The sequence below is a fragment of the Macaca fascicularis genome, chromosome 7 (genome assembly GCF_037993035.2).
Source record: "Macaca fascicularis isolate 582-1 chromosome 7, T2T-MFA8v1.1".
Taxonomy (NCBI): Eukaryota; Metazoa; Chordata; class Mammalia; order Primates; family Cercopithecidae; genus Macaca; species Macaca fascicularis.
The window spans coordinates 50,357,418-50,377,286 of NC_088381.1; the positions used below are offsets into that span (position 1 = coordinate 50,357,418).

Consider the following 19,869-nt stretch of genomic DNA (forward strand, 5'->3'; position numbering starts at 1 on the left):
CTATATGCTCAGCACCTAGCATAGCACCTGGGATCTCCTGAGCGCTCAAGTCATATTTGTTAATATTATAAGTTTGTGAGAGCCTCTGTGCATTGAGCTGTGGCTTTATCATATCTCCCTTTGCAGACATGATCTGTTCTTGGCAGACGCTGGTGGCCCCAGAAGCTCAAGCACAGGTGCATTGTCTAGGAAGGGTGCTTGCAGGTGGGAACCCAGCAGGGCCCTGGGTGTCCTTGGGCACTGACAGGGTCCCAACTGTGAGCATCATCTGCTCCTGCAAAGGGTGTCTGACAGCAGCTGCAACCCTGGACCTGGAAGGTGAGTACCTCTGAGACCCAATGTCAGGCTCCCATTCCCATCCTCTCTGCCTGTAGGGAGTCCACAGAAAGTCACTTTAACCCTGGAAATAGAAAGCACCAACATATGTACCACTTTGTAATTTACCAAGTGTTTTCCCACATATGTTCTTATTTTATCTTCTCGATGACCCTGTAAAGTAGTTGTTTAATAACACTATTTTACAGAGAGGTTAACTGACTTCAACAAGGTCACACAGCTGGGAACTGACAAACCTGGGATTCAAACCAAGTTTTTAACCATTTATTCCTATATTAAATGCAGTATTGCTGTGTCATTTATGGACCTTCAGAAGCTATTTCTGAAACCCCACCCCTTTGGTAAGCTTTACTAGACTGCTGGAAAGATAAGTAGTGGACCCTTCTTGCCTTTAATCCAGTGTATCCCATATGCTTCTGAGATATTAACCTACCTGGACCACTACTAGGATGGAGTCATTCTCCTATGCAAATTTTTCATATTCCTCATCACCTACCAAGTAAAATTCACATTCCTTAGCTGCTGTTCAATACTCTTTTGTCCCAGCTCACCTCTGTAGCCTCATTTTCCTTAAAAAACAACTTTGCATTCTAGCTAGTCATGTCATTATCCTCATTTCCACAACTTTACTCCTCAACTTCTCCTTCACATGGAACAACAGTTCCTGCCATCTTCCCTTGGGAAATTTTTCTCACCCTTCAAGTCCTAACTCGAATACCACTGCCACTCCCTATTGGGAAGATTTTTACTTCATTTGAACCCTGAGAGCACATGGTTTGTACCTTTCCGGTGGCATTAACTGTCAGGTGTCATGGGTATATTTGCACCTTGTTTGTCTTCCTTATTAGATCCTGTGGTCCCAGAAGGTTAGATACATGGCTTATCCGTTTCTGTAGCCCCTATGGTGACTAGCATAGCTGTTTGCACACTGTAGATATTTAATTGATGCTTTGTAGAGTGAATAAATTACCACCTATCCAACCATTGTCTGTGAATTGAATATCCTTTGGTATACATAGCTTTAAACACTGTTTGTGTTTTAATTCTATTTTATGTATTTGGTTAGCATAGTCTCTACCCTCTGTATACTTTGCTTCTAACTTGACATAGATTGCATGAATATCTAAATTCTTTGCAAATGAGGTGGACACATGGATATTGTGGAATCCACAGCTCTACTCTGGCTCTGTCGTTCACTGATTGTGTAACCTTGGACAAACCACATCTACTCTCTGGATTATTTTATTTTATGAGACAGAGTCTTACTCTGCAGCCCAAGCTGGAGTGCAGTGCGACAATCTCGGCTCACTACAACCTCCGCCTCTGGGGCTCAAGCAATTCTTGTGCCTCAGCCTACCGAGTAGCTGGAGTTACAAGCGTGCGCCACCACGCCCGGCTAAGTTTTGTATTTTAGTAGAGACGGGGTTCACCATGTTGCCCAGGGTGGTCTCGAACTCCTGAGCTCAGGCAATCCGCCCGCCTCGGCGTCCCAAAGTGCTGGGATTACAGGGGTGAGCCACTGTGCCGGGTCACTGGACCTTATTTTGCCTCCAACTATTAGATAGGGGTAATAATCCCCATTTTGCTTCTTTAATTCACCACAAGGTTGTTGGGAGGATAAAGGAAATAACAGATGTGTAAGTGCTTTGCCGCCTATAAATCACCCAGAAATGTCATTTCATTGCATCTGCTGTTGGATGTAGGCACATCTTTTGCTGCTGGCAGCCCCCACCCATCTGCTCCTCTCTTTCGGTGAAAAATTGACTGTCGGGTGGCAGGGAACGTCGAGGAGCGGCAGGATGGATGATGAGGAAGTAACCGAGTCTCCTGAATGGCGTGTGGAACTGGGGCTTTGTTGTGGTGGGTGTGAGGTGAAGTGGGGACACTGTCTTCTGAAAGGCCGCTCTGAGGAAGGGAAACGCGTGTGTCCAGGCAGCCTCAACTATCAGCCTAGTCCCAGTGTGTAGGTTACAGGGAGTCAACCAGTTTAGGAAACTTCTCAGACTCAGAGCTGCAGAAGTTGACATGGGCTGCCCGAGGGAAGGTGTGGGCCCGAATGCTGTGCAAGCGCGACTTCAACTTCCACTAATAAGAGTCACGACCGCCCTACAATGTAGAAGTGATGGCCGGTCGCGGTGGCTCAAGCCTGTAATCCCAGCACTTTGGGAGGCCGAGAGGGGCGGATCACGAGGTCAGGAGATCGAGACCATCCGGGTGAACACGGTGAAACCCCGTCTCTACTAAAAAAATACAAAAAACTAGCCGGGCGAGGTGGCGGGCGCCTGTAGTCCCAGCTACTCAGGAGGCTGAGGCAGGAGAATGGCGTAAACCCGGGAGGCGGAGCTTGTAGTGAGCTGAGATCGCGCCACTCACTCCAGCCTGGGCGACAGAGCGAGACTCCCGTCTCAAAAAAAAAAAAAAAAAAAATTGGGAGGCTGGGACGGGCGGATCACAAGGTCAGGAGATCGAGACCATCCTGGCTAACACGGTGAAACCCCGTCTCTACTAAAAAATACAAAAAACTAGCCGGGCGAGGTGGCGGGCGCCTGTGGTCCCAGCTACTCCGGAGGCTGAGGCAGGAGAATGGCGTAAACCCGGGAGGCGGAGCTTGCAGTGAGCTGAGATCCGGCCACTGCACTCCAGCCTGGGCGACAGAGCCAGACTCAGTCTCAAGGGCGGAGCTTGCAGTGAGCTGAGATCCGGCCACTGCACTCCAGCCTGGGCGACAGAGCCAGACTCAGTCTCAAAAAAAAAAAAAAAAAAAAAAAAAGAAGTGACCATCTCGGTGCCCAAGGTCAAGAGAGACCCCCTAGGCCCGGAAATGCCCTAGGTTGGAATCTTCGGAGCCTGCCAATTGGCTTCCACTGAACGGGAGGGTGGGCCTTGGGGCGTTCTGCTTACTGATTGGTTGGATACCAGATTGGCAGGTCCCCGCCGGCTGTGCGTGTGGTGAGGGCGGACATGGCGGAGGCAGGAAAAGTACCCTTGAGCCTCGGGCTTACCGGAGGAGAAGCGACAGAGTGGCCTCTGCAGCGGTACGCCCGCTGCATACCCTCAAACACCAGAGACCCACCTGGGCCACGCCAGGAAGCTGGGACAGCCCCTTGCCCCACATGGAAGGTGAGGCCCAAAGGCGGGAATATTCCTGAGGCGCCCACAGCCCTGAGGAGGGGAGGCTCTACATATATACGGGGCCAGTGCCCTGAAGCGATGCCGAAGGGACACCAAGCGACTACCAGGCATGTTGGGGAATGGCCAGGCCGACAACTAAGATAGAAAATACATACATAGCAGTAGGAGACATGGTTGGAACCTTTACAGTCTCAATAATTATGCAAGGGAGTAGTAAACATTCATATATTCATGTGTATTTATTGAGCGTCAAGTATGTGCTAGACTCTATTCGGGGTGCTAGGGATGGAGCAGTGAGCAAGATATAAACGCTCCCCACCCGTATTGATGTTTTTAGTTTAGTGGAGAATACACTATTTATCCAAATAACTAATTACAGAAGGGACAACTGAGTCATACCGTAACCAAGCACTCACACAGGTCTAGATTTGAATCCTCGCGTTGCCAGTGAATTTCTGTGACCTTGCTTTAGTTACTTAACCTCTCTATGCCTTATTCACTTTGTCTTAAAATAGAGATAATAATATAATAGTACAGGCCCTCAGAAATACTGGTGTTCGGTTCCAGATCATCACAATAAAGCAAGTTACGAACTTTCTGGCTTCTCAGTGCATATAAAACCTATGTTTGCACTATACTGTAGTCTATTAACTTGTCTAAAAGAATTATGTCTAAAAGGAAAATGTATATACCTTGATTCGAGAATACTTTATTGCTAAAAAATGTTAACACTCACCTGAGCCTTCAGCAGGTCAGTCTTTTTGCCGCTGGAGGGTCTCGCTTCATGCTGGTGGCTGCTGACTGATCAGAGTGGTGGTTTCCCAAGGTTGGGGTTGCTGTGGCAATTTCTTAAAATAAGACAACAATTCAGTTCGTCACATGGATTGCCTCTTCCTTTCAGGAAAGATTGCTCTGTAGCATGCAATGCTGTTTAATGGCATTTTTACCCACAGTAGAACTTCTTTCAAAATTGGAGTTAATCCTCTCAAATTTTGCTGCTGCTTTATCAACTAAGTTTATGTGATATTCTAAATACTTCGCTGTCATTTCAGCAATGTTCACACCATTTTCACCATGAGTAGATTCCATCTTAGGAAACCACTTTCTTTGCTCATCCATAAAAAGCAACTCCTCATCTCTTCAAGTTTTATCATAAGATTATAGCAATTCAGTCCCATCTTCAGGCTTCACTTCCAATTCTAGTTCTCTTGCTCTTTCTACACATCTGCAGTTCCTGCCTCCGCTGAAATCTTGAACCCCTCAAAAGTCATGCGTGAGGGCTGGAATCAACTTCTTCCAAATTCCTGTTAATGTTGATATGTTGACCTCCTCCCATGAATCACAAATGTTCTTAATGGTATCTAGAATGGTGAATCCTTTTCAGATGTTTTCAATTAACTGCCCAGATCCATCAGAGGAATCACTAGCTATAGAAGCTATAGCCTTATAAAATGTATTTCTTAAATAATAAGACTTAAAAGCTGACAATTACTCCTTGATCATGGGTTGCAGAATGAATGTTGTGTTAGCAGGCATGAAAACAACATTCATCTCTTTGTACATCTCTATCCAAGCTCTTGGGTGACCAGGTGCCTTGTTAATGAACAGTAATATTTTGACAGGAATCTTTTTTTCTGAGCAGTTGGTCTCAACAGTGGGCTTAAAATATTCAGTAAACCATGCTATAAACAATTGTGCTATCATCCAGACTTTGTTGTTCTATTTATAGAGCATAGGCAAAGTAGATTTAGCACAGTTCCTAAGGGCCCTAGGACTTTCAGAATGGTAAATGAGCATTGGCTTCAATTTAGAGTCTCCAGTGGGATTAGCCCCTAATGCAAGAGTCAGCCTGCCCTTTGAAACTTTGAAGCCAGGCATTGACTTCTCCTCTTTAGCTATGAACGTCCTAGATGGCCTCTTCTTCTAAGAGAAGGCTGTTTTGAATATGTTAAAAAATCAGATCAGGCTTTGGCTTAAGGGAATGTTGTGACTGGTTTGATCTTCTATGCAGACCATTACAACTTTTTCCATTTCAGAAATAAGGCTGTTCCACTTACGATTCCTGTGTTCACTGGAATAGCATTTTTAATTTCCTTTAAGAACTTTTCCTTTGCATTTACAACCTGGCTAACTGGCATAAGAGGTCTAGCTTTTGACTTATCTTGGCTTTCAACATACCTTCCTTGCTAAGCTTAATCATTTCTAGCTTTTGATTTTAAATGAGTGATGTGTGATTTTTCCTTTCACCTTAACACTTTGAGGCCATTGTAGGGTTATTAATTGACTGGATTTCAATATTGTTACATCTCAGAATAGTGAGGACCAGGGAGAGGGAGAGAGACAGAGCAAAGGCTGGTGGATGGAGCAGTTGGAATATACATATCATTTATTGATTAAGTTCACTATCTTCTATGGGCGTGGTTTGTGGCACTCCAGAACAACTGCAATAGTAACATCAGTACAATAGTAACAATGGTGATCACAGATCACCATCAGATATAATAATAATGAAAAAGCTTGAAATATTGTGAAAATTACCAAAATATGATACAGAGACATGAAGTGAACACATGCTGTTAGAAAAATGGCACTGAGAGACTTGATTGATGTGGGGTTGCCACAAACCTTCAATTTGTAAAAAATGTAATATCTGTGAAGTGCAATAAAGCAAAGTACAGTAAAGGGAAGTGTGCCTGTACCTACTTCATAGGATTATTTTGAGCATTGAATAAGCTAATACGTATCAATCACCTAAAATAGTGCCTAGTATGTGTTAAGTTACATAGGGGTTTGCTATTATTATTATTTTGTTCTAGTGGTATGTTTTAACACCATGGGTTGCCAGTCATTCAGTTCCCTTTTGTCTGGTTTGACTACTGGATGCGGAATCTGGGATTTTGGATTATACACATACATGTATGTCACATGTGTGCACACATGCATACATGTTTGTGTATTTTGGGCAGCAGTAGGTAGGAGAAGAATTAAAGAGAATAAAGGTCCCAGGTAGCTGGGCGTGATGGCTCAGGCCTGTAATCCAGGCACTTTGGGAGGCTGAGGCGGGTGGATCACCTGAGGTCAGGAGTTTGAGACCAGCCTGGCCAACATGGCAAAACCCCGCCTCTACTAAAAATGCAAAAATTACCCGGGTGTAGTGGTTGGTGCTTGCCTGTAGTCCCAGCTACTCAGGAGGCTGAGGCAGGAGAATCACTTGAACCTGGGAGGTGGAGGTTGCAGTGAGCTGAGATCGTGGCACTGCACTGCAACCTGAGTGACAGAGCAAGACTGTCTCAAAAATAAATAAATAAATAAAATAAAATAAAAATCCCACAACCTGTACAGAGGCCACAACATACCTGAAAAACCTCTGCATGTGTAATGTATAGTGAGAAGGCTAACAAATCTGGTGCTTAGAGAATAAGGGAAATGGTAGCTTGAGATAAGCCTGTCTGAAGAGGTAGGCAGGTGCCTTGTGAACATTATTATAAATCCAGTGGGAAGCCACCGAAGAGTTTTGGGCAGAGGCATTTTCGTCTTTGAAAGATCACTCTGGTTGTGGTGTGAAGATGGAATTGGAGGGGAATATGAGTGGATTCAGAAAGATCATATAGAATGCTATTGCAGTGTTATAGGCAAGAGATGATGATGGCTTAGACTAAGGGCATGGCAGTAGAGATAGGAATATTAGGAATATATTTTGGAGACCAAAATGAAAAGGCTTGGTGCTTGATTGTATATGAGTGGCAAGAGTAAAGGACTTCTGGGTTTCTAGCAGAAGCAACTGAGTAGATGGTTGGAGAATGGGAAACACTGGAGGAGGAACAGTGAGGGAAGAATAATCCAAGATTTCAGTTTTGGATGTATTGAATTTGATAAGATTGTGAAGCATCCAAGTGGAGATATTGGATAGATAGTTGGGTATATTGGCCTAGACTCAGAAGGAAGATCTGGGCTGGAAATGTAAAGGTGCAAGTCATCAGCATAAAAGTGATATTTATAGTCATGGGATTAGGTGAGATTCGCGACCAAGCTTAAAGGTAATCCAACATTTGTAAGTTGGGTAGAGGGGACAGAGCCCCAGAGAAGATTGACAAGAGGCCTGGCACAGTGGCTCATCCCTGTAATCCCAGCGCTTTGGGAGGCCAAGATGGGTGGATCACTTGAGGTCAGGAGGTCAGATCAGCCTGGCCAACATGGTGAAACCCGAGGTTACTTGGGAGGCTGAGGCAGGAGAATCCCTTGAACCCAGGAGACAGAGGTTGCAGTGAGCCAAGATTGTGCCACTGCACTCCAGCCTGGGCAACAGAGTGAGACTCCATCTCAAAAAAAAAAATAAATAAATAAATAAATAAATAAATAAATAAATAAATAGGAAAAAACAATAACAAGATGGCTGAATAGGAGGAACAGCTCCAATCTGCAGCTCCCAGCAAGATCAACTCAGAAGGCGGGTGATTTCTGCATTTCCAACTGAGGTACCTGGTTTATCTCATTGGGACTGGTTGGACAGAGGATGCAGCCCATGGAGGGCGAGCGAAATCAGGGTGGGGCATCGCCTTACCTGGGAAGCACACAGGTTCGGGGTATCTCCCTCCCCCAACCAAGGGAAGCCGTGAGAGACTGTACTGGGAGGAATGGTGCACTCTGGCCCAGATACTGCACTTTTCCCATGGTCTTCGCAACCAACAGACGAGAAGATTCCCTCTGGCGCCTACCCCACCAAGGGCCCTGGGTTTCAAGCACAAAACTGGGTGGCTATTTGGGCAGACACCGAGTTAGCTGCAGGAGTGGTTTTTTTTGTTGTTGTTGTTGTTTTTCATACGCTAGTAGCACCTGGAAAGCCAGTGAGACAGAACTGTTCACTCCCCTGGAAAGGGGCCTTAAGCCAGGGAGCCAAGGGGTATGGCTCAGCGGGTCCCACCCCCATGGAGCCAGCAAGCTAAGATCCACTGGCTTGAAATTCTCACTGCTAGCACAGCAGTCCGAGGTTGACCTGGGATGCTCCATCTTGGTGGAGGGAGGGGTGTCTGCCATTGCTGAAGCTTAAGTAGGCGGTTTTACCCTCACAGTGTAAACAAAGCCACCAGGAAGTTTGAACTGGGTGGAGCCCACGACAGCTCAGCAAGGCTGCTGCAGCCAGACTGTCTCTCTAGATTCCTCCTCTCTGGGCAGGACATCTCTGAAAAAAAGGCAGCAGCCCAGTCAAGGACTTATAAATAAAACCCCCATCTCCCTGGGACAGAGCACCTGGGGGAAGGAAGGGGTGGCTGTGGGCGCAGCTTCAGCAGACTTAAACATCCCTGCCTGACAGCTCTGAAGAGAGCAGTAGATCTCCTAGCACAGTGTTTGAGCTCTGATAAGGGACAGACTGCCTCCTAAAGTGGGTCCCTGACCCTTGTGTCTCCTACTGGGAGACACCTCCCAGTAGGGGCCGTCAGATACCTCATACAGGAGAGCTCTGGCTGCCATCTGGCGGGTGCCCCTCTGGGATGAAGCTTACAGAGGAAGGAACAGGCAGCAGCCTGTTCTGCAGCCTCTGCTGGTGATACCCAGGCAAACAGGGTCTGGAGTGGACCTCCAGCAGACCTGCAGCAGAGGGGCCTGACTGTTAGAAGGAAAACTAACAAACAGAAAGGAATAGTATCAACATCAACAAAAAGAATGTCCCCTCAGAGACCTCACTCGAAGGTCACCAACATCAAAGACTGAGGGTAGATAAATCTACAAAGATGTGGAGAAACCAGCTTAAAAAGGCTGAAAATTCCAAAAACCAGAACACCTCTTCACCTCCAAAAGATCACAACTCCTCGCCAGCAAGGGAACAAAACTGGATGGATGATAAGTTTGACAAACTGACAGAAGCAAGCTTCAGAAGGTGGGTAATAACAAACTCCTCCGAGCTAAAGGAGCATGTTCTAACCCAATGCAAGGAAGCTAAGAACCTTGAAAAAAGGTTAGTTGAATTGCTAACTAGAATAACCTGTTTAGAGAAGAACACAAATGACCCAATGGAGCTGAAAAACACAGCACGAGAACTTCATGAAGTATACACAAGTATCAATAGCTGAATCAATCAAGCATAAAAAAGGATATCAGAGATTGAAGATCAACTCAAAGAAATAAAGCGAGAAGACAAGGTTAGAGAAAAAAGAGTGAAAAGAAATGAACAAAGCCTCCAAGAAATATGGGACTATGTGAAAAGACCAAATCTATGTTTGATTGGTGTACCTGAAAGTGATGGGGAGAATGGAACCAAGTTGGAAAACACTCTTCAGGATATTATCCAGGAGAACTTCCCCAACCTAGCAAGGCAGGCCAACATTCAAATTCAGGAAATACAGAGAACACCAGAAAGATACTGCTCGAGAAGAGCAACCCTAAGACATATAATCGTCAGATACACCAACGTTGAAATGAAGGAAAAAATGTTAAGGGCAGCCAGAGAGAAAGGTTGGGTTACCCACAAAGTGAAGCCCATCAGACTAACAGCGGATCTCTTGGCAGAAACCCTACAAGCCAGAAGAAAGTGAGGGCCAGTATTCAATATTCTTAAAGAAAAGAATTTTCAATCCAGAATTTCATATCCAGCCAAACTAAGCTTCATAAGCAAAGGAGAAATAAAATCCTTTACAGACAAGCAAATGCTGAGAGATCTTGTCACCACCAGGCCTGCCTTACAAGAGCTCCTGAAGGAAGCACTAAACATGAACCAGGACCAGCCACTGCAAAACCATACCGAATTATAAAGACCACTGATGCTATGAAGAAACTGCATCAACTAATGGGCAAAATAACCGGCTAACATCATAATGACAGGATCAAATTCACACATAACAATATTAACCTTAAATGTAAACAGGCTAAATGCCCCAATTAAAAGGCACAGACTGGCAAATTGGATAAAGTGTCAAGACCCATCAGTGTGCCATATTCAGGAGACCCATCTCATGTGCAAAGACACACATAGGCTCAAAATAAAGGGATGGAGGAATATTCACCAAGCAAATCGAAAGAAAAAAGAAAAGCAGGGGTTGCAATCCTAGTCTCTGATAAAACAGACTTTAAACCAGCAAAGATAAAAAGAGACAAGGGCATTACATAATGGTAAAGGGATCAATGCAACAAGAAGAGCTAACTGTCCTAAATATATATGCGCCCAATACAGGAGCACCCAGATTCATAAAGCAAATTCTTAGAGACCTACAAAGAGACTTAGACTCCCACACAATAATAGTAGAAGACTTTAACACCCCACTGTCAATATTAGATCAATGAGACAGAAAATTATAAAGGATATCCAGGACTTGACCTCAGCTCTGGACCAAGCGGACCTAATAGATATCTACAGAACTCTCCACCCCAAATCAACAGAATATACATTCTTCTCAGTACCACATCACACTTACTCTAAAATTGACCACATAATTGGAAGTAAAACACTCCTTAGCAAATGCAAAAGAATGGAAATCATAACAAACAGTCTCTCAGACCACAGTGCAATAAAATTAGAACTCAGGACTAAGAAACTCACTCAGAACTGCTCAACTACATGGAAATTGAACAACCTGCTCTTGAATGACTACTGGGTGAATAACAAAATGAAGGCAGAAATAAAGATATTCTTTGAAACTAATGAGAACAAAGACACAACATACCAGAATCTCTGGGACACATTTAAAGCAGTGTGTAGAGGGAAATTTATAGCACTAAATGCCCACAAGAGAAAGCAGGAAAGCTCTAAAGTCAGCACCCTAACGTCACAATTAAAAGAACTAGAGAAGCAAGAGCAAACAAATGCAAAAGCTAGCAGAAGACAAGAAGTAACTAAGATCAGAGCAGAACTGAAGAAGACAGAGACACGAAAAACCCTTCAGAAAATCAGTGAATCTGGGAGCTGGTTTTTTGACAAGATCAACAAAATAGATAGACTGCTAGCCAGACTAATAAAAAAGAAAAAAGAGAAGAATTAAATAGATACAATAAAAAATGATAAAGGGGCTACTGTCACTGATCCCATGGAAATGCAAACTACCATCAGAGAATACTATAAACACCTCTATGAAATAAACTATAAAATCTAGGAGAAATGGATAAATTCCTGGACACATACACCCTCCCAAGACTAAACCAGGAAGAAGTCGAATCCCTGAATAGACCAATAATAAGTTCTGAAATTGAGGCAGTAATTAATAGCCTACCAACCAAAAAAAGTCCAGGAGCAGACGGATTCACAGCTGAATTCTACCAGAGGTACAAAGAGGAGCTGGTACCATTCCTTGTGAAACGATTCCAAACAATAGAAAAAGAGGGAATCCTCCCTAACTCATTTTACAAAGCCAGCATCATCCTGATATCAAAACCTGGCAGAGACACGACAAAAAAAGAAAATTTCAAGCCAATATCCCTGATGAACATTGATGCGAAAATCCATAATAAAATGCTGGCAAACCAAATTCAGCAGCACATCGAAAAGCTTATCCACCACGATCAAGTCAGCTTTATCCCTAGCATGCAAGACTGGTTCAACGTATACAAATCAATAAACATAATCCATCACGTAAATAGAACCAATGACAAAAACCACTTGGTTATCTCAATAGATGCCGAAAAGGCCTTTGACAAAATTCAACAGCCCTTCATGCTAAAAACTCTCAATAAATTCGGTATTGAAAGAATGTATCTCAAAATAGTAAGAGCTATTTATGACAAACCCACAGCCAATATCATACTGAATGGGCAAAAACTGGAAGCGTTCCCTTTGAAAACTGGCACAAGACAAGGATGCCCTCTCTCACCACCCCTATTCAACATAGTATTGGAAGTTCTGGCCAGGGCAATCAGGCAAGAGAAATAAATAAAGGGTATTCAAATAGGAAAAGAGGAAGTCAATTGCCTCTGTTTGCAGATAACATGATTGTATATTTAGAAAACCCCATCGTCTCAGCCCAAAATCTCCTTAAGCTGATAAGCAACTTCAGCAAAGTCTCAGGATACAAAATCAACGTGCAAAAATAACAAGCATTCTTATACACCAATAACAGACAAACAGAGAGCCAAATCATGAGTGAACTCCCATTCACAATTGCTACAAAGAGAATGAAAACCTAGGAATACAACTTACAAGAGATGTGAAGGACGTCTTCAAGGAGAACTACAAACCACTGCTCAAGGAAATAAGAGAGGACAAAAACAAATGGGAAAACATTCCATGTTCATGGATAGGCAGAATCAATATCATGAAAATGGCCATTCTGCCCAAAGTAATTTACAAATTCAATGCTATCCCCATCAAGCTACCATTGACTTTCTTCACAGAATTGGAAAAATACTACTTTAAATTTCATATGGAACCAAAAAAGAGCCCACATAGACAAGACAATCCTAAGCCAAAAGAACAAAGCTGGAGGCATCATGCTACCTGACTTCAAACTATACTACAAGGCTACAGTAACCAAAACAGCATAGTACTGGTACCAAAACAGATATATAGACCAGTGGAACAGAACAGAGGCCTCAGAAATAACACCACACATCTATAACCATGTGATCTTTGACAAACCTGACAAAAACAAGCAATGGGAAAAAGATTCCCTATTTAATAAATGGTGTTGGGAAAACTGGCTAGCCATATGCAGAAAGCTGAAACTGGATCCCTTCCTTACATCTTATACAAAAATCAACTCAAGATGGATTAAAGACTTAAATGTAAGACCGAAAACCATGAAAACCCTAGAAGAAAACCTAGGCAATACCATTCAGGACATAGGCATGGGCAAAGACTTCATGACTAAAACACCAAAAGCAATGGCAACAAAAGCCAAAATTGACAAATGGGATCTCATTAAACTAAAGAGCTTCTGCACAGCAAAAGAAACGATCATCAGAGTGAACAGGCAACCTACAATATGGGGGAAAATTTTTGTAATCTATCCATCTGACAAAGGGCTAATATTCAGAATCTACAAAGAACTGAAACAAATTTACAAGAAAAAGTCAACCCCATCAAAAAGTGGATGAAGGATATGTACAGACACTTCTCAAAATAAGACATTTATGCAGCCAACAAATATATAAAAAAAGCTCATCATCACTGGTCATTAGAGAAATGCAAATCAAAACCACAATGAGATACCATCTCATGCCAGTTAGAATGGTGATCATTAAAAAGTCAGGAAACAACAGGTGCTGGAGAGGATATGGAGAAATAGGAATGCTTTTACACTGTTGGTAGGAGTATAAATTAGTTCAACCATTGTGGAAGACAGTGTGGCAATTCCTCAAGGATCTAGAACTAGAAATACCATTTGACCCAGCAATCCCATTACTGGGCATATACCCAATGGATTATAAATCATTCTACTATAAAGACACATGTGCATGTATGTTTATTGCAGCACTGTTCACAATAGCAAAGACTTGGAACCAACCCAAATGCCCATTAATGATAGACTGGATAAAGAAAATGTGGCACATATATACCATGGAATACTATGCAGCCATAAAAAAGAATGAGTTCATGTCCTATGCAGGGACATGGATGAAGCTGGAAACCATCATTCTCAGCAAACTAACACAAGAACAGAAAACCAAACACCGCATGTTCTCACTTATAAGTGGGAGTTGAACAACGAGAACACATGGACACAGGCGGTGGGGCATCACACACTGGGGCCTGTAGGAGGGTTGGGGAGCTGGGGGAGGGATAGCATTAGGAGGAATACCTAATGTAGATGACAGGTTGATGGGTGCAGCAAACCACCATGGCACGTGTATACCTATGTAACAAACCTGCACATTCTGCACATGTACCCCAGAACTTAAACTATAATTTGAAAAAAGAAAACACAAAAATAAATAAAGTAAATAAAAAATAAAAGATTGACAAGGGACAGAGAGCTGAGAAGCACCCAAGAGAACGAAGGTCTATCAGTGCTAAAGAGAGTTATTTCCAGGGGAAAGAGTGATTGATTCACTTTGTTGAATGATGGTGCAAAATGAAGAAACATGATGACTAAGGGATATCCAGTTCAGCAGCATGAACGTGCTTATTGGTCTTTACCAAGAGAAATTTAAGTGGAGTGAAGGGAATGGAAGCCAGATAGGAGTAAGGTAAAGAATGACTGATAGGTGAGGAAGTGGAGCCAATGTGCACAGACAGTTCTTCTGAGATGCTTGGCTGTGAATGTGATTAGAGAAAGGGCACAATGAATTATTCACCACATTCTAGAATATTAGAGCCAGGGGCACTCCTTCAAGATTGAAATCAGTATATCTAGGACCATAAAAAGTCATTAAATTCCTAGTTGTACTGTTATGAAACCCTGTATCCTGAAAAGTGATATAGGCTGAAATACAAAATGAGGTGAAGAAAGAGTTAAATATAAGGAAGACTGACCTATAATTGGATCTTATAAAAAGCTGGGAATGTTTGATGACATATTTAATTTTTGAGACTGCTCCACAGATTCCTTGATACCTTCTCATAACACTCTTTAAACCCTTTCTCCTGAGGCATCTGTGTTGGGTGCAGCTGAATAATTCTTAAGTTCTTATCCTGCAACCCAGAGGCCAGGACATTTGACCATTCTAAGGAGTTGATTGTTATTCCAATTTTTTTACTTCTCTTTGCAAAGCTCTTCATAATTGCTTATAAGGAACAGTGCTTTTAACAGTTTTCAAATGTTTGGCATAAAGCCACAGCTACAGTGACAAGAGATGAGGTTGGCTTTTGCAGTGCTTTTGAAAACTGAACATTTGTACCTTCCTTTGAATCTGTGCGGAACCATCCTACCCGCTGTGATCAGTTTCAGCCTAGGTCTGTCATTTTTTTTTTTTTTTTGGAAAAAACGAAAGAGAAAACAAGATTTGTTCTATTTTATGGGCACTGGGACTATTGTGCAATAATAATAATAAAAGATGAGCCATCTAAAGAACTGTACTCTCTAAGTCTCATGTGAATTTTTTATTTTAAAAATATGTGGTACCTGCAGTAAAAAAAGAGGTTAGCATAAAAATACATTATTGTGGAGGATAGAGCCATTCTAGTTGTTTTTTCTTTAGGGAACTTTTGAATTCAATCTTGGTTGAACTTATTTTGAGTTCTTTGATTTTTTCTGATTATGGGAGAATCCGTTCTCCTGGTACTGTTCTCTATAGTTGTTTAATTACAGAGAAAACGTTCATCACAATGGCTCTATATGCTGAGACAAAAATGTCAACTCAAGAGAAAAAATGAATAGTACAACAAGACTACTAAGACTCCAAGTCCTAGTTGAGAGGGAAGATCAATTCTGAGACAGAAAGAATATTATATATAAAATATCTAATATATTTATAGAGAAATATAGTTCATTATGTATACTGATTTGATTTACTTCTTTGAATTGAATTAATCTTGTTAAAAGACACTATGTAGCGATAAACACAATTTGAAAGCAAATAAACTTTGTAATACACACACACACACAACACACGCACTCACGCACGCACGCACGCACACACACCACACACTGAAAACCCAATTTTAGAGCTATGCTACCCAGACCTTAATGTGCATAGAAATCATCTGGGGATTTTGTTAAAAATGCAAATTCTGACTCAGCCAGAATAGGTCTGGTATGAGGAATAAGATTCTAGTTCTAACAAGCTCCCGGTGACACAGGTGCTGTTGGTTCAAGGACCACACTTTGAGAGGCAGGGGTTTAGAATATCTTGAATGAAATGATAGCCATATTGTAAAATTGATAAAATGAATGAATTTATAGAGTTATGAGGTAAGGCAATCAGATTCATAATGACTATGCAAATGTTTTATTAATAGGGTTAATATTTAAGCCATCTGTCATCATTTAAGTGGAATGAGCAAATGTTAGTTCCTTACATCTGTTGGCTCAGCCTTTCTGAAAAGATATAATAACAGATTGGTCCATTTTATGTATTTTATGTCTGAATATAATTTAGTCTACTAATAAGTAGACTAATTTGAAAGGTACTATTAATTGCAGGTTGCTGTTAAAGTTTTACCATGTTTTTCAGATTTCAAGGATTTCTCAGACATGCCCTAATTGGTTGAACCTGACAACTTCTTAGGTGTTTTTTTTTTTTTCGTTTCAAAGGGAAAAAATCCTTTTTTATAGGAGGAACTTAAAATAATTGCCCTACTTAGAAATTAAGAAATAGAATGTGAAGTTTGTACTTGGAATGAACTTTTAAATGTGGATTCAACGTAAGATATATTTTGGATCTTCTTAACAGTGTTCTTTTTTCTTTTGTATTCCTAGTGCCTACATAATACCAAGTATATGATAGGTGCTTAGTAAATGTTTGAATGTATGGGTGTGGTAATTTTTCTTATGATAATGTGATAATTATTAAATGATAGCTATTATTTATCATTTGCTTTGGTATATTTTTTACAGGAGCCCTATGAAGCGAATATTTTTATACCCGTTTTATAGATAAGTGAACTGAAATTCAGGTTCAGTGGCTTTCCCAGGAACACAAAATTGAAAAGAAAGAATTTAGACCCTCCTTTTCTTGTCTCTAAAGTCTGTGCTTCTAAGCTCTATGCTGTTTGCCTTAAAAGTATTAATATTTTATATGGAGTGCAGCAATTCAATTATGTGGATGAAGAATTTTGAGATCAACACACAGGATAAAAAATGACAAAAATAACAGTTTTTTATTTGTTTTAAAGGAAAATTTAAAATAGTAAAATAGTTCTTTGTATGCTTGATAATTTTTTATTGCAGGCCTAATGTTGTGAATTTTACTTTGTTGGGTACAGGGTATTTTTGTATTTCTGTGTTTCTGAGCTTTTTTTTTTTTTTTTCCAGATAAGTTATTTGGAAACAGTTTGATCCTTTCAAGTCTTGCTTTTAAGCTTTGTCAGCTGGGACCAGAGTAGGTGGGACTAGGGCTAATTTTTCCCACTTCTGAGGCAAAGCTCTTCAGAGTATTTTACTCAATGTAAATTGTTTTCTGTACTAAGAACAGGCACTATTCCCTGTCCTGTGTGAGCTCTGGGGATTATTCCCTTAAATTCTTTCAGGTGGTCCTTTCCCTGCTCTCTAGCAGTTTCCTTACACACACACACACACACACACACACACACACACACAGACACATATATATTTGTTGATGAGTACTCAGCTGAAGCAGAGGAGGAGGTTCTGCAAGTGTCTGGAGTTCTCCCTTTTGTACAGGTCTCTCTTCTCTGGTGTTTTGTCCTGGAAACTCGAGCTGTACTGACCTCCTAGGACTCGAAGCTTCATCTCCTCAACTCAATGAGACCTCACCAGGCTCTGCCTGGGTTTATCATCCTTGCAATCTGACCTAGAAACTCGCTCCAAGAAGTAACCTGGGGCAGTGGTAGGGCTCACTTCCTTCATTTTCTGTAATTTCTCAGGAATTATGTCCTTTATTACCTGATACCTATTGACTTGAGAACTGTTGCTTCCTTTGATTTGTTCGGTTTTTTATTTCATTTAGGAGGTATGAAATTACCTGTTAAGGAGGTGCTTGTTAATTCCTGTTGGCCAGAAGAGGAAGTCCATAGTGAGTCTTTTGATTCAGTTCCACTTTCTATGTTTCTACTACAGGTCATCAAACAAAGCATTATTAAATTATCTGCTAGGTACTTGACATTCAGCTAGGCATTAGAGATGCTATGGACCTATGTGCTTCACTTAGTCTTAAAATATTATGTTACTTTAGTACAGGATTACAAGGATAGGTGGGGCTTGATCACTGGAGCAAGATTCCTCCTGGTGAGCAGACAACTTTCATCAGTCTTTGGGGGTGCTTTTTGAAAATGCAGCTTCATGGTTCCTGTGCTAGGCTCATTGAATCAACTTCTGGGGTGGCTCTCTAATTGATCCTTATGAGTTGTAATTGGTCTTCATGGCCCAATTCTGAAGAAAGGGCCGTGAAGAGGGGACAATTGACAAAGTGGTACTGATACTATATGGAACTTTCAAGTTACAAAGTATTTTCATAAACCTCTTTCCATTTAATTCTCACATTAAGACTTCCTGGGTCTCATTACCATCTTATAGACAAGAAACTGAGGCCTAATTAGGGTAAATAGTTTGCCAAAGGGTAATATAGGAAGTGGAAGAACAAATTTTAAAACTCAGGTTTTCCTCAAGCTGTTACTTCTTCTGCCATTCACTGACACTTACTATATTAGTTCTCTTATGCAGATGTAGGAGTATCATCAAGAGTTATTATTCTTTCATGTAGCATGCTTTTTTTGAAGAGTTAACAAGTAATATTTGGTATTAAGATTAAGATAGGCTCTGAGTGACATAAAATATAACAGTGGATTAAATAAGATGAAAGTTTATGATTTTCCACATAAAAGTCCAGAGCTGGTATGGCACTATAGTGGCAGGTACTGAGGCTCCTTTGTTCTCTGCTGTGCATGGCCATGGTCTCACAGTCTGAGATAGAATCAATATCCTAGACAGCTTGTGGAGGAGGGGATAAAGAAATGGACAAAGGTGTATGCTTGCTGTCTCTTCAGAAAGTTTCCTGTAAGCCACCACGACACTTTCCTAGAACACAGTGGCCAGAACTTAGACCTGTGGCCATCCTAGCTGCACAGGCAGCTGGTATATGTGGTCTGTATTCCACAAGTTCATATGTCTAGCTAAAAGACTAAGGGTTCTATTATCCCATAAGAAGGAAAAATGGATATTAGAGGGCAACTGGCAGTCTGCCACACAGTTTCCTTCTGAATCTAGAGACTGCTAGGAAATGAAGACTTATTCTTTAAGTCCCTGGTTGGAATAACAAAAACAACTATTTAATGCATAATTATTGTGTGTTAATACCTAGAACACTGCTTGGCAGATGCCCCCAAAATATTGATTGAAGGAATGAATCAAGGCCATACAGTCTGCTAAGCGTCTGATCTCACATACCATTTAATCTTTCAGATGATCCTATAAGGTAGTATTACAATTTTTATTTTACATTTTACAGATAAGGTAATTAAGTATACTTTTTTTTTTTTTTTGAGACAGCGTCTCACTCTGTCGCCCAGACTCTCACTCTGTCGCCCAGACAATCTCCACCTCCCAGGGTCAAGCAATTATCGTGCCCCAGCCTTCTGAGTAGCTGGGATTACAGTTGCCCACCACTACTGCCCAACTAATTTTTGTATTTTTTCAGTACAGACGGTTTCACCATGTTGGCCAGGCTGGTCTTGAGCTCCTGGCCTCAAATGATCCACCCACCTTGGCCTCCCAAAGTATTGGGATTACAGGCGTGAGCCATGGTTCCCGGCCCTAATTAAATGTGCTTCTAAATGGTAAAACTGGAATTTGATCCTGGCTGTAATTCCAGATATTGTCTTTTATAAAGTAGTAGTCATGAGTACTGTTCACCAAATATGCT

General features: G+C 41.6%; 1 protein-coding gene across 6 annotated transcripts in view; it reads left to right on the plus strand.

Moving 5' to 3' along the window:
* Positions 1 to 3,276: 3,276 nt before the first annotated feature.
* REC114 (REC114 meiotic recombination protein) overlaps positions 3,277 to 19,869 on the plus strand; it is a 124,909-nt gene continuing 108,316 nt past the window's right edge. For all 6 annotated transcript variants that reach the window (XM_015453046.2, XM_045395709.1, XM_005559998.3 and 3 more), the window contains exon 1: positions 3,277 to 3,456. In XM_015453046.2, coding sequence (XP_015308532.1) covers positions 3,298 to 3,456 — 159 coding nt within the window. In that variant the 5' untranslated portion in view covers positions 3,277 to 3,297. The remainder of the gene's footprint in view (positions 3,457 to 19,869) is intronic.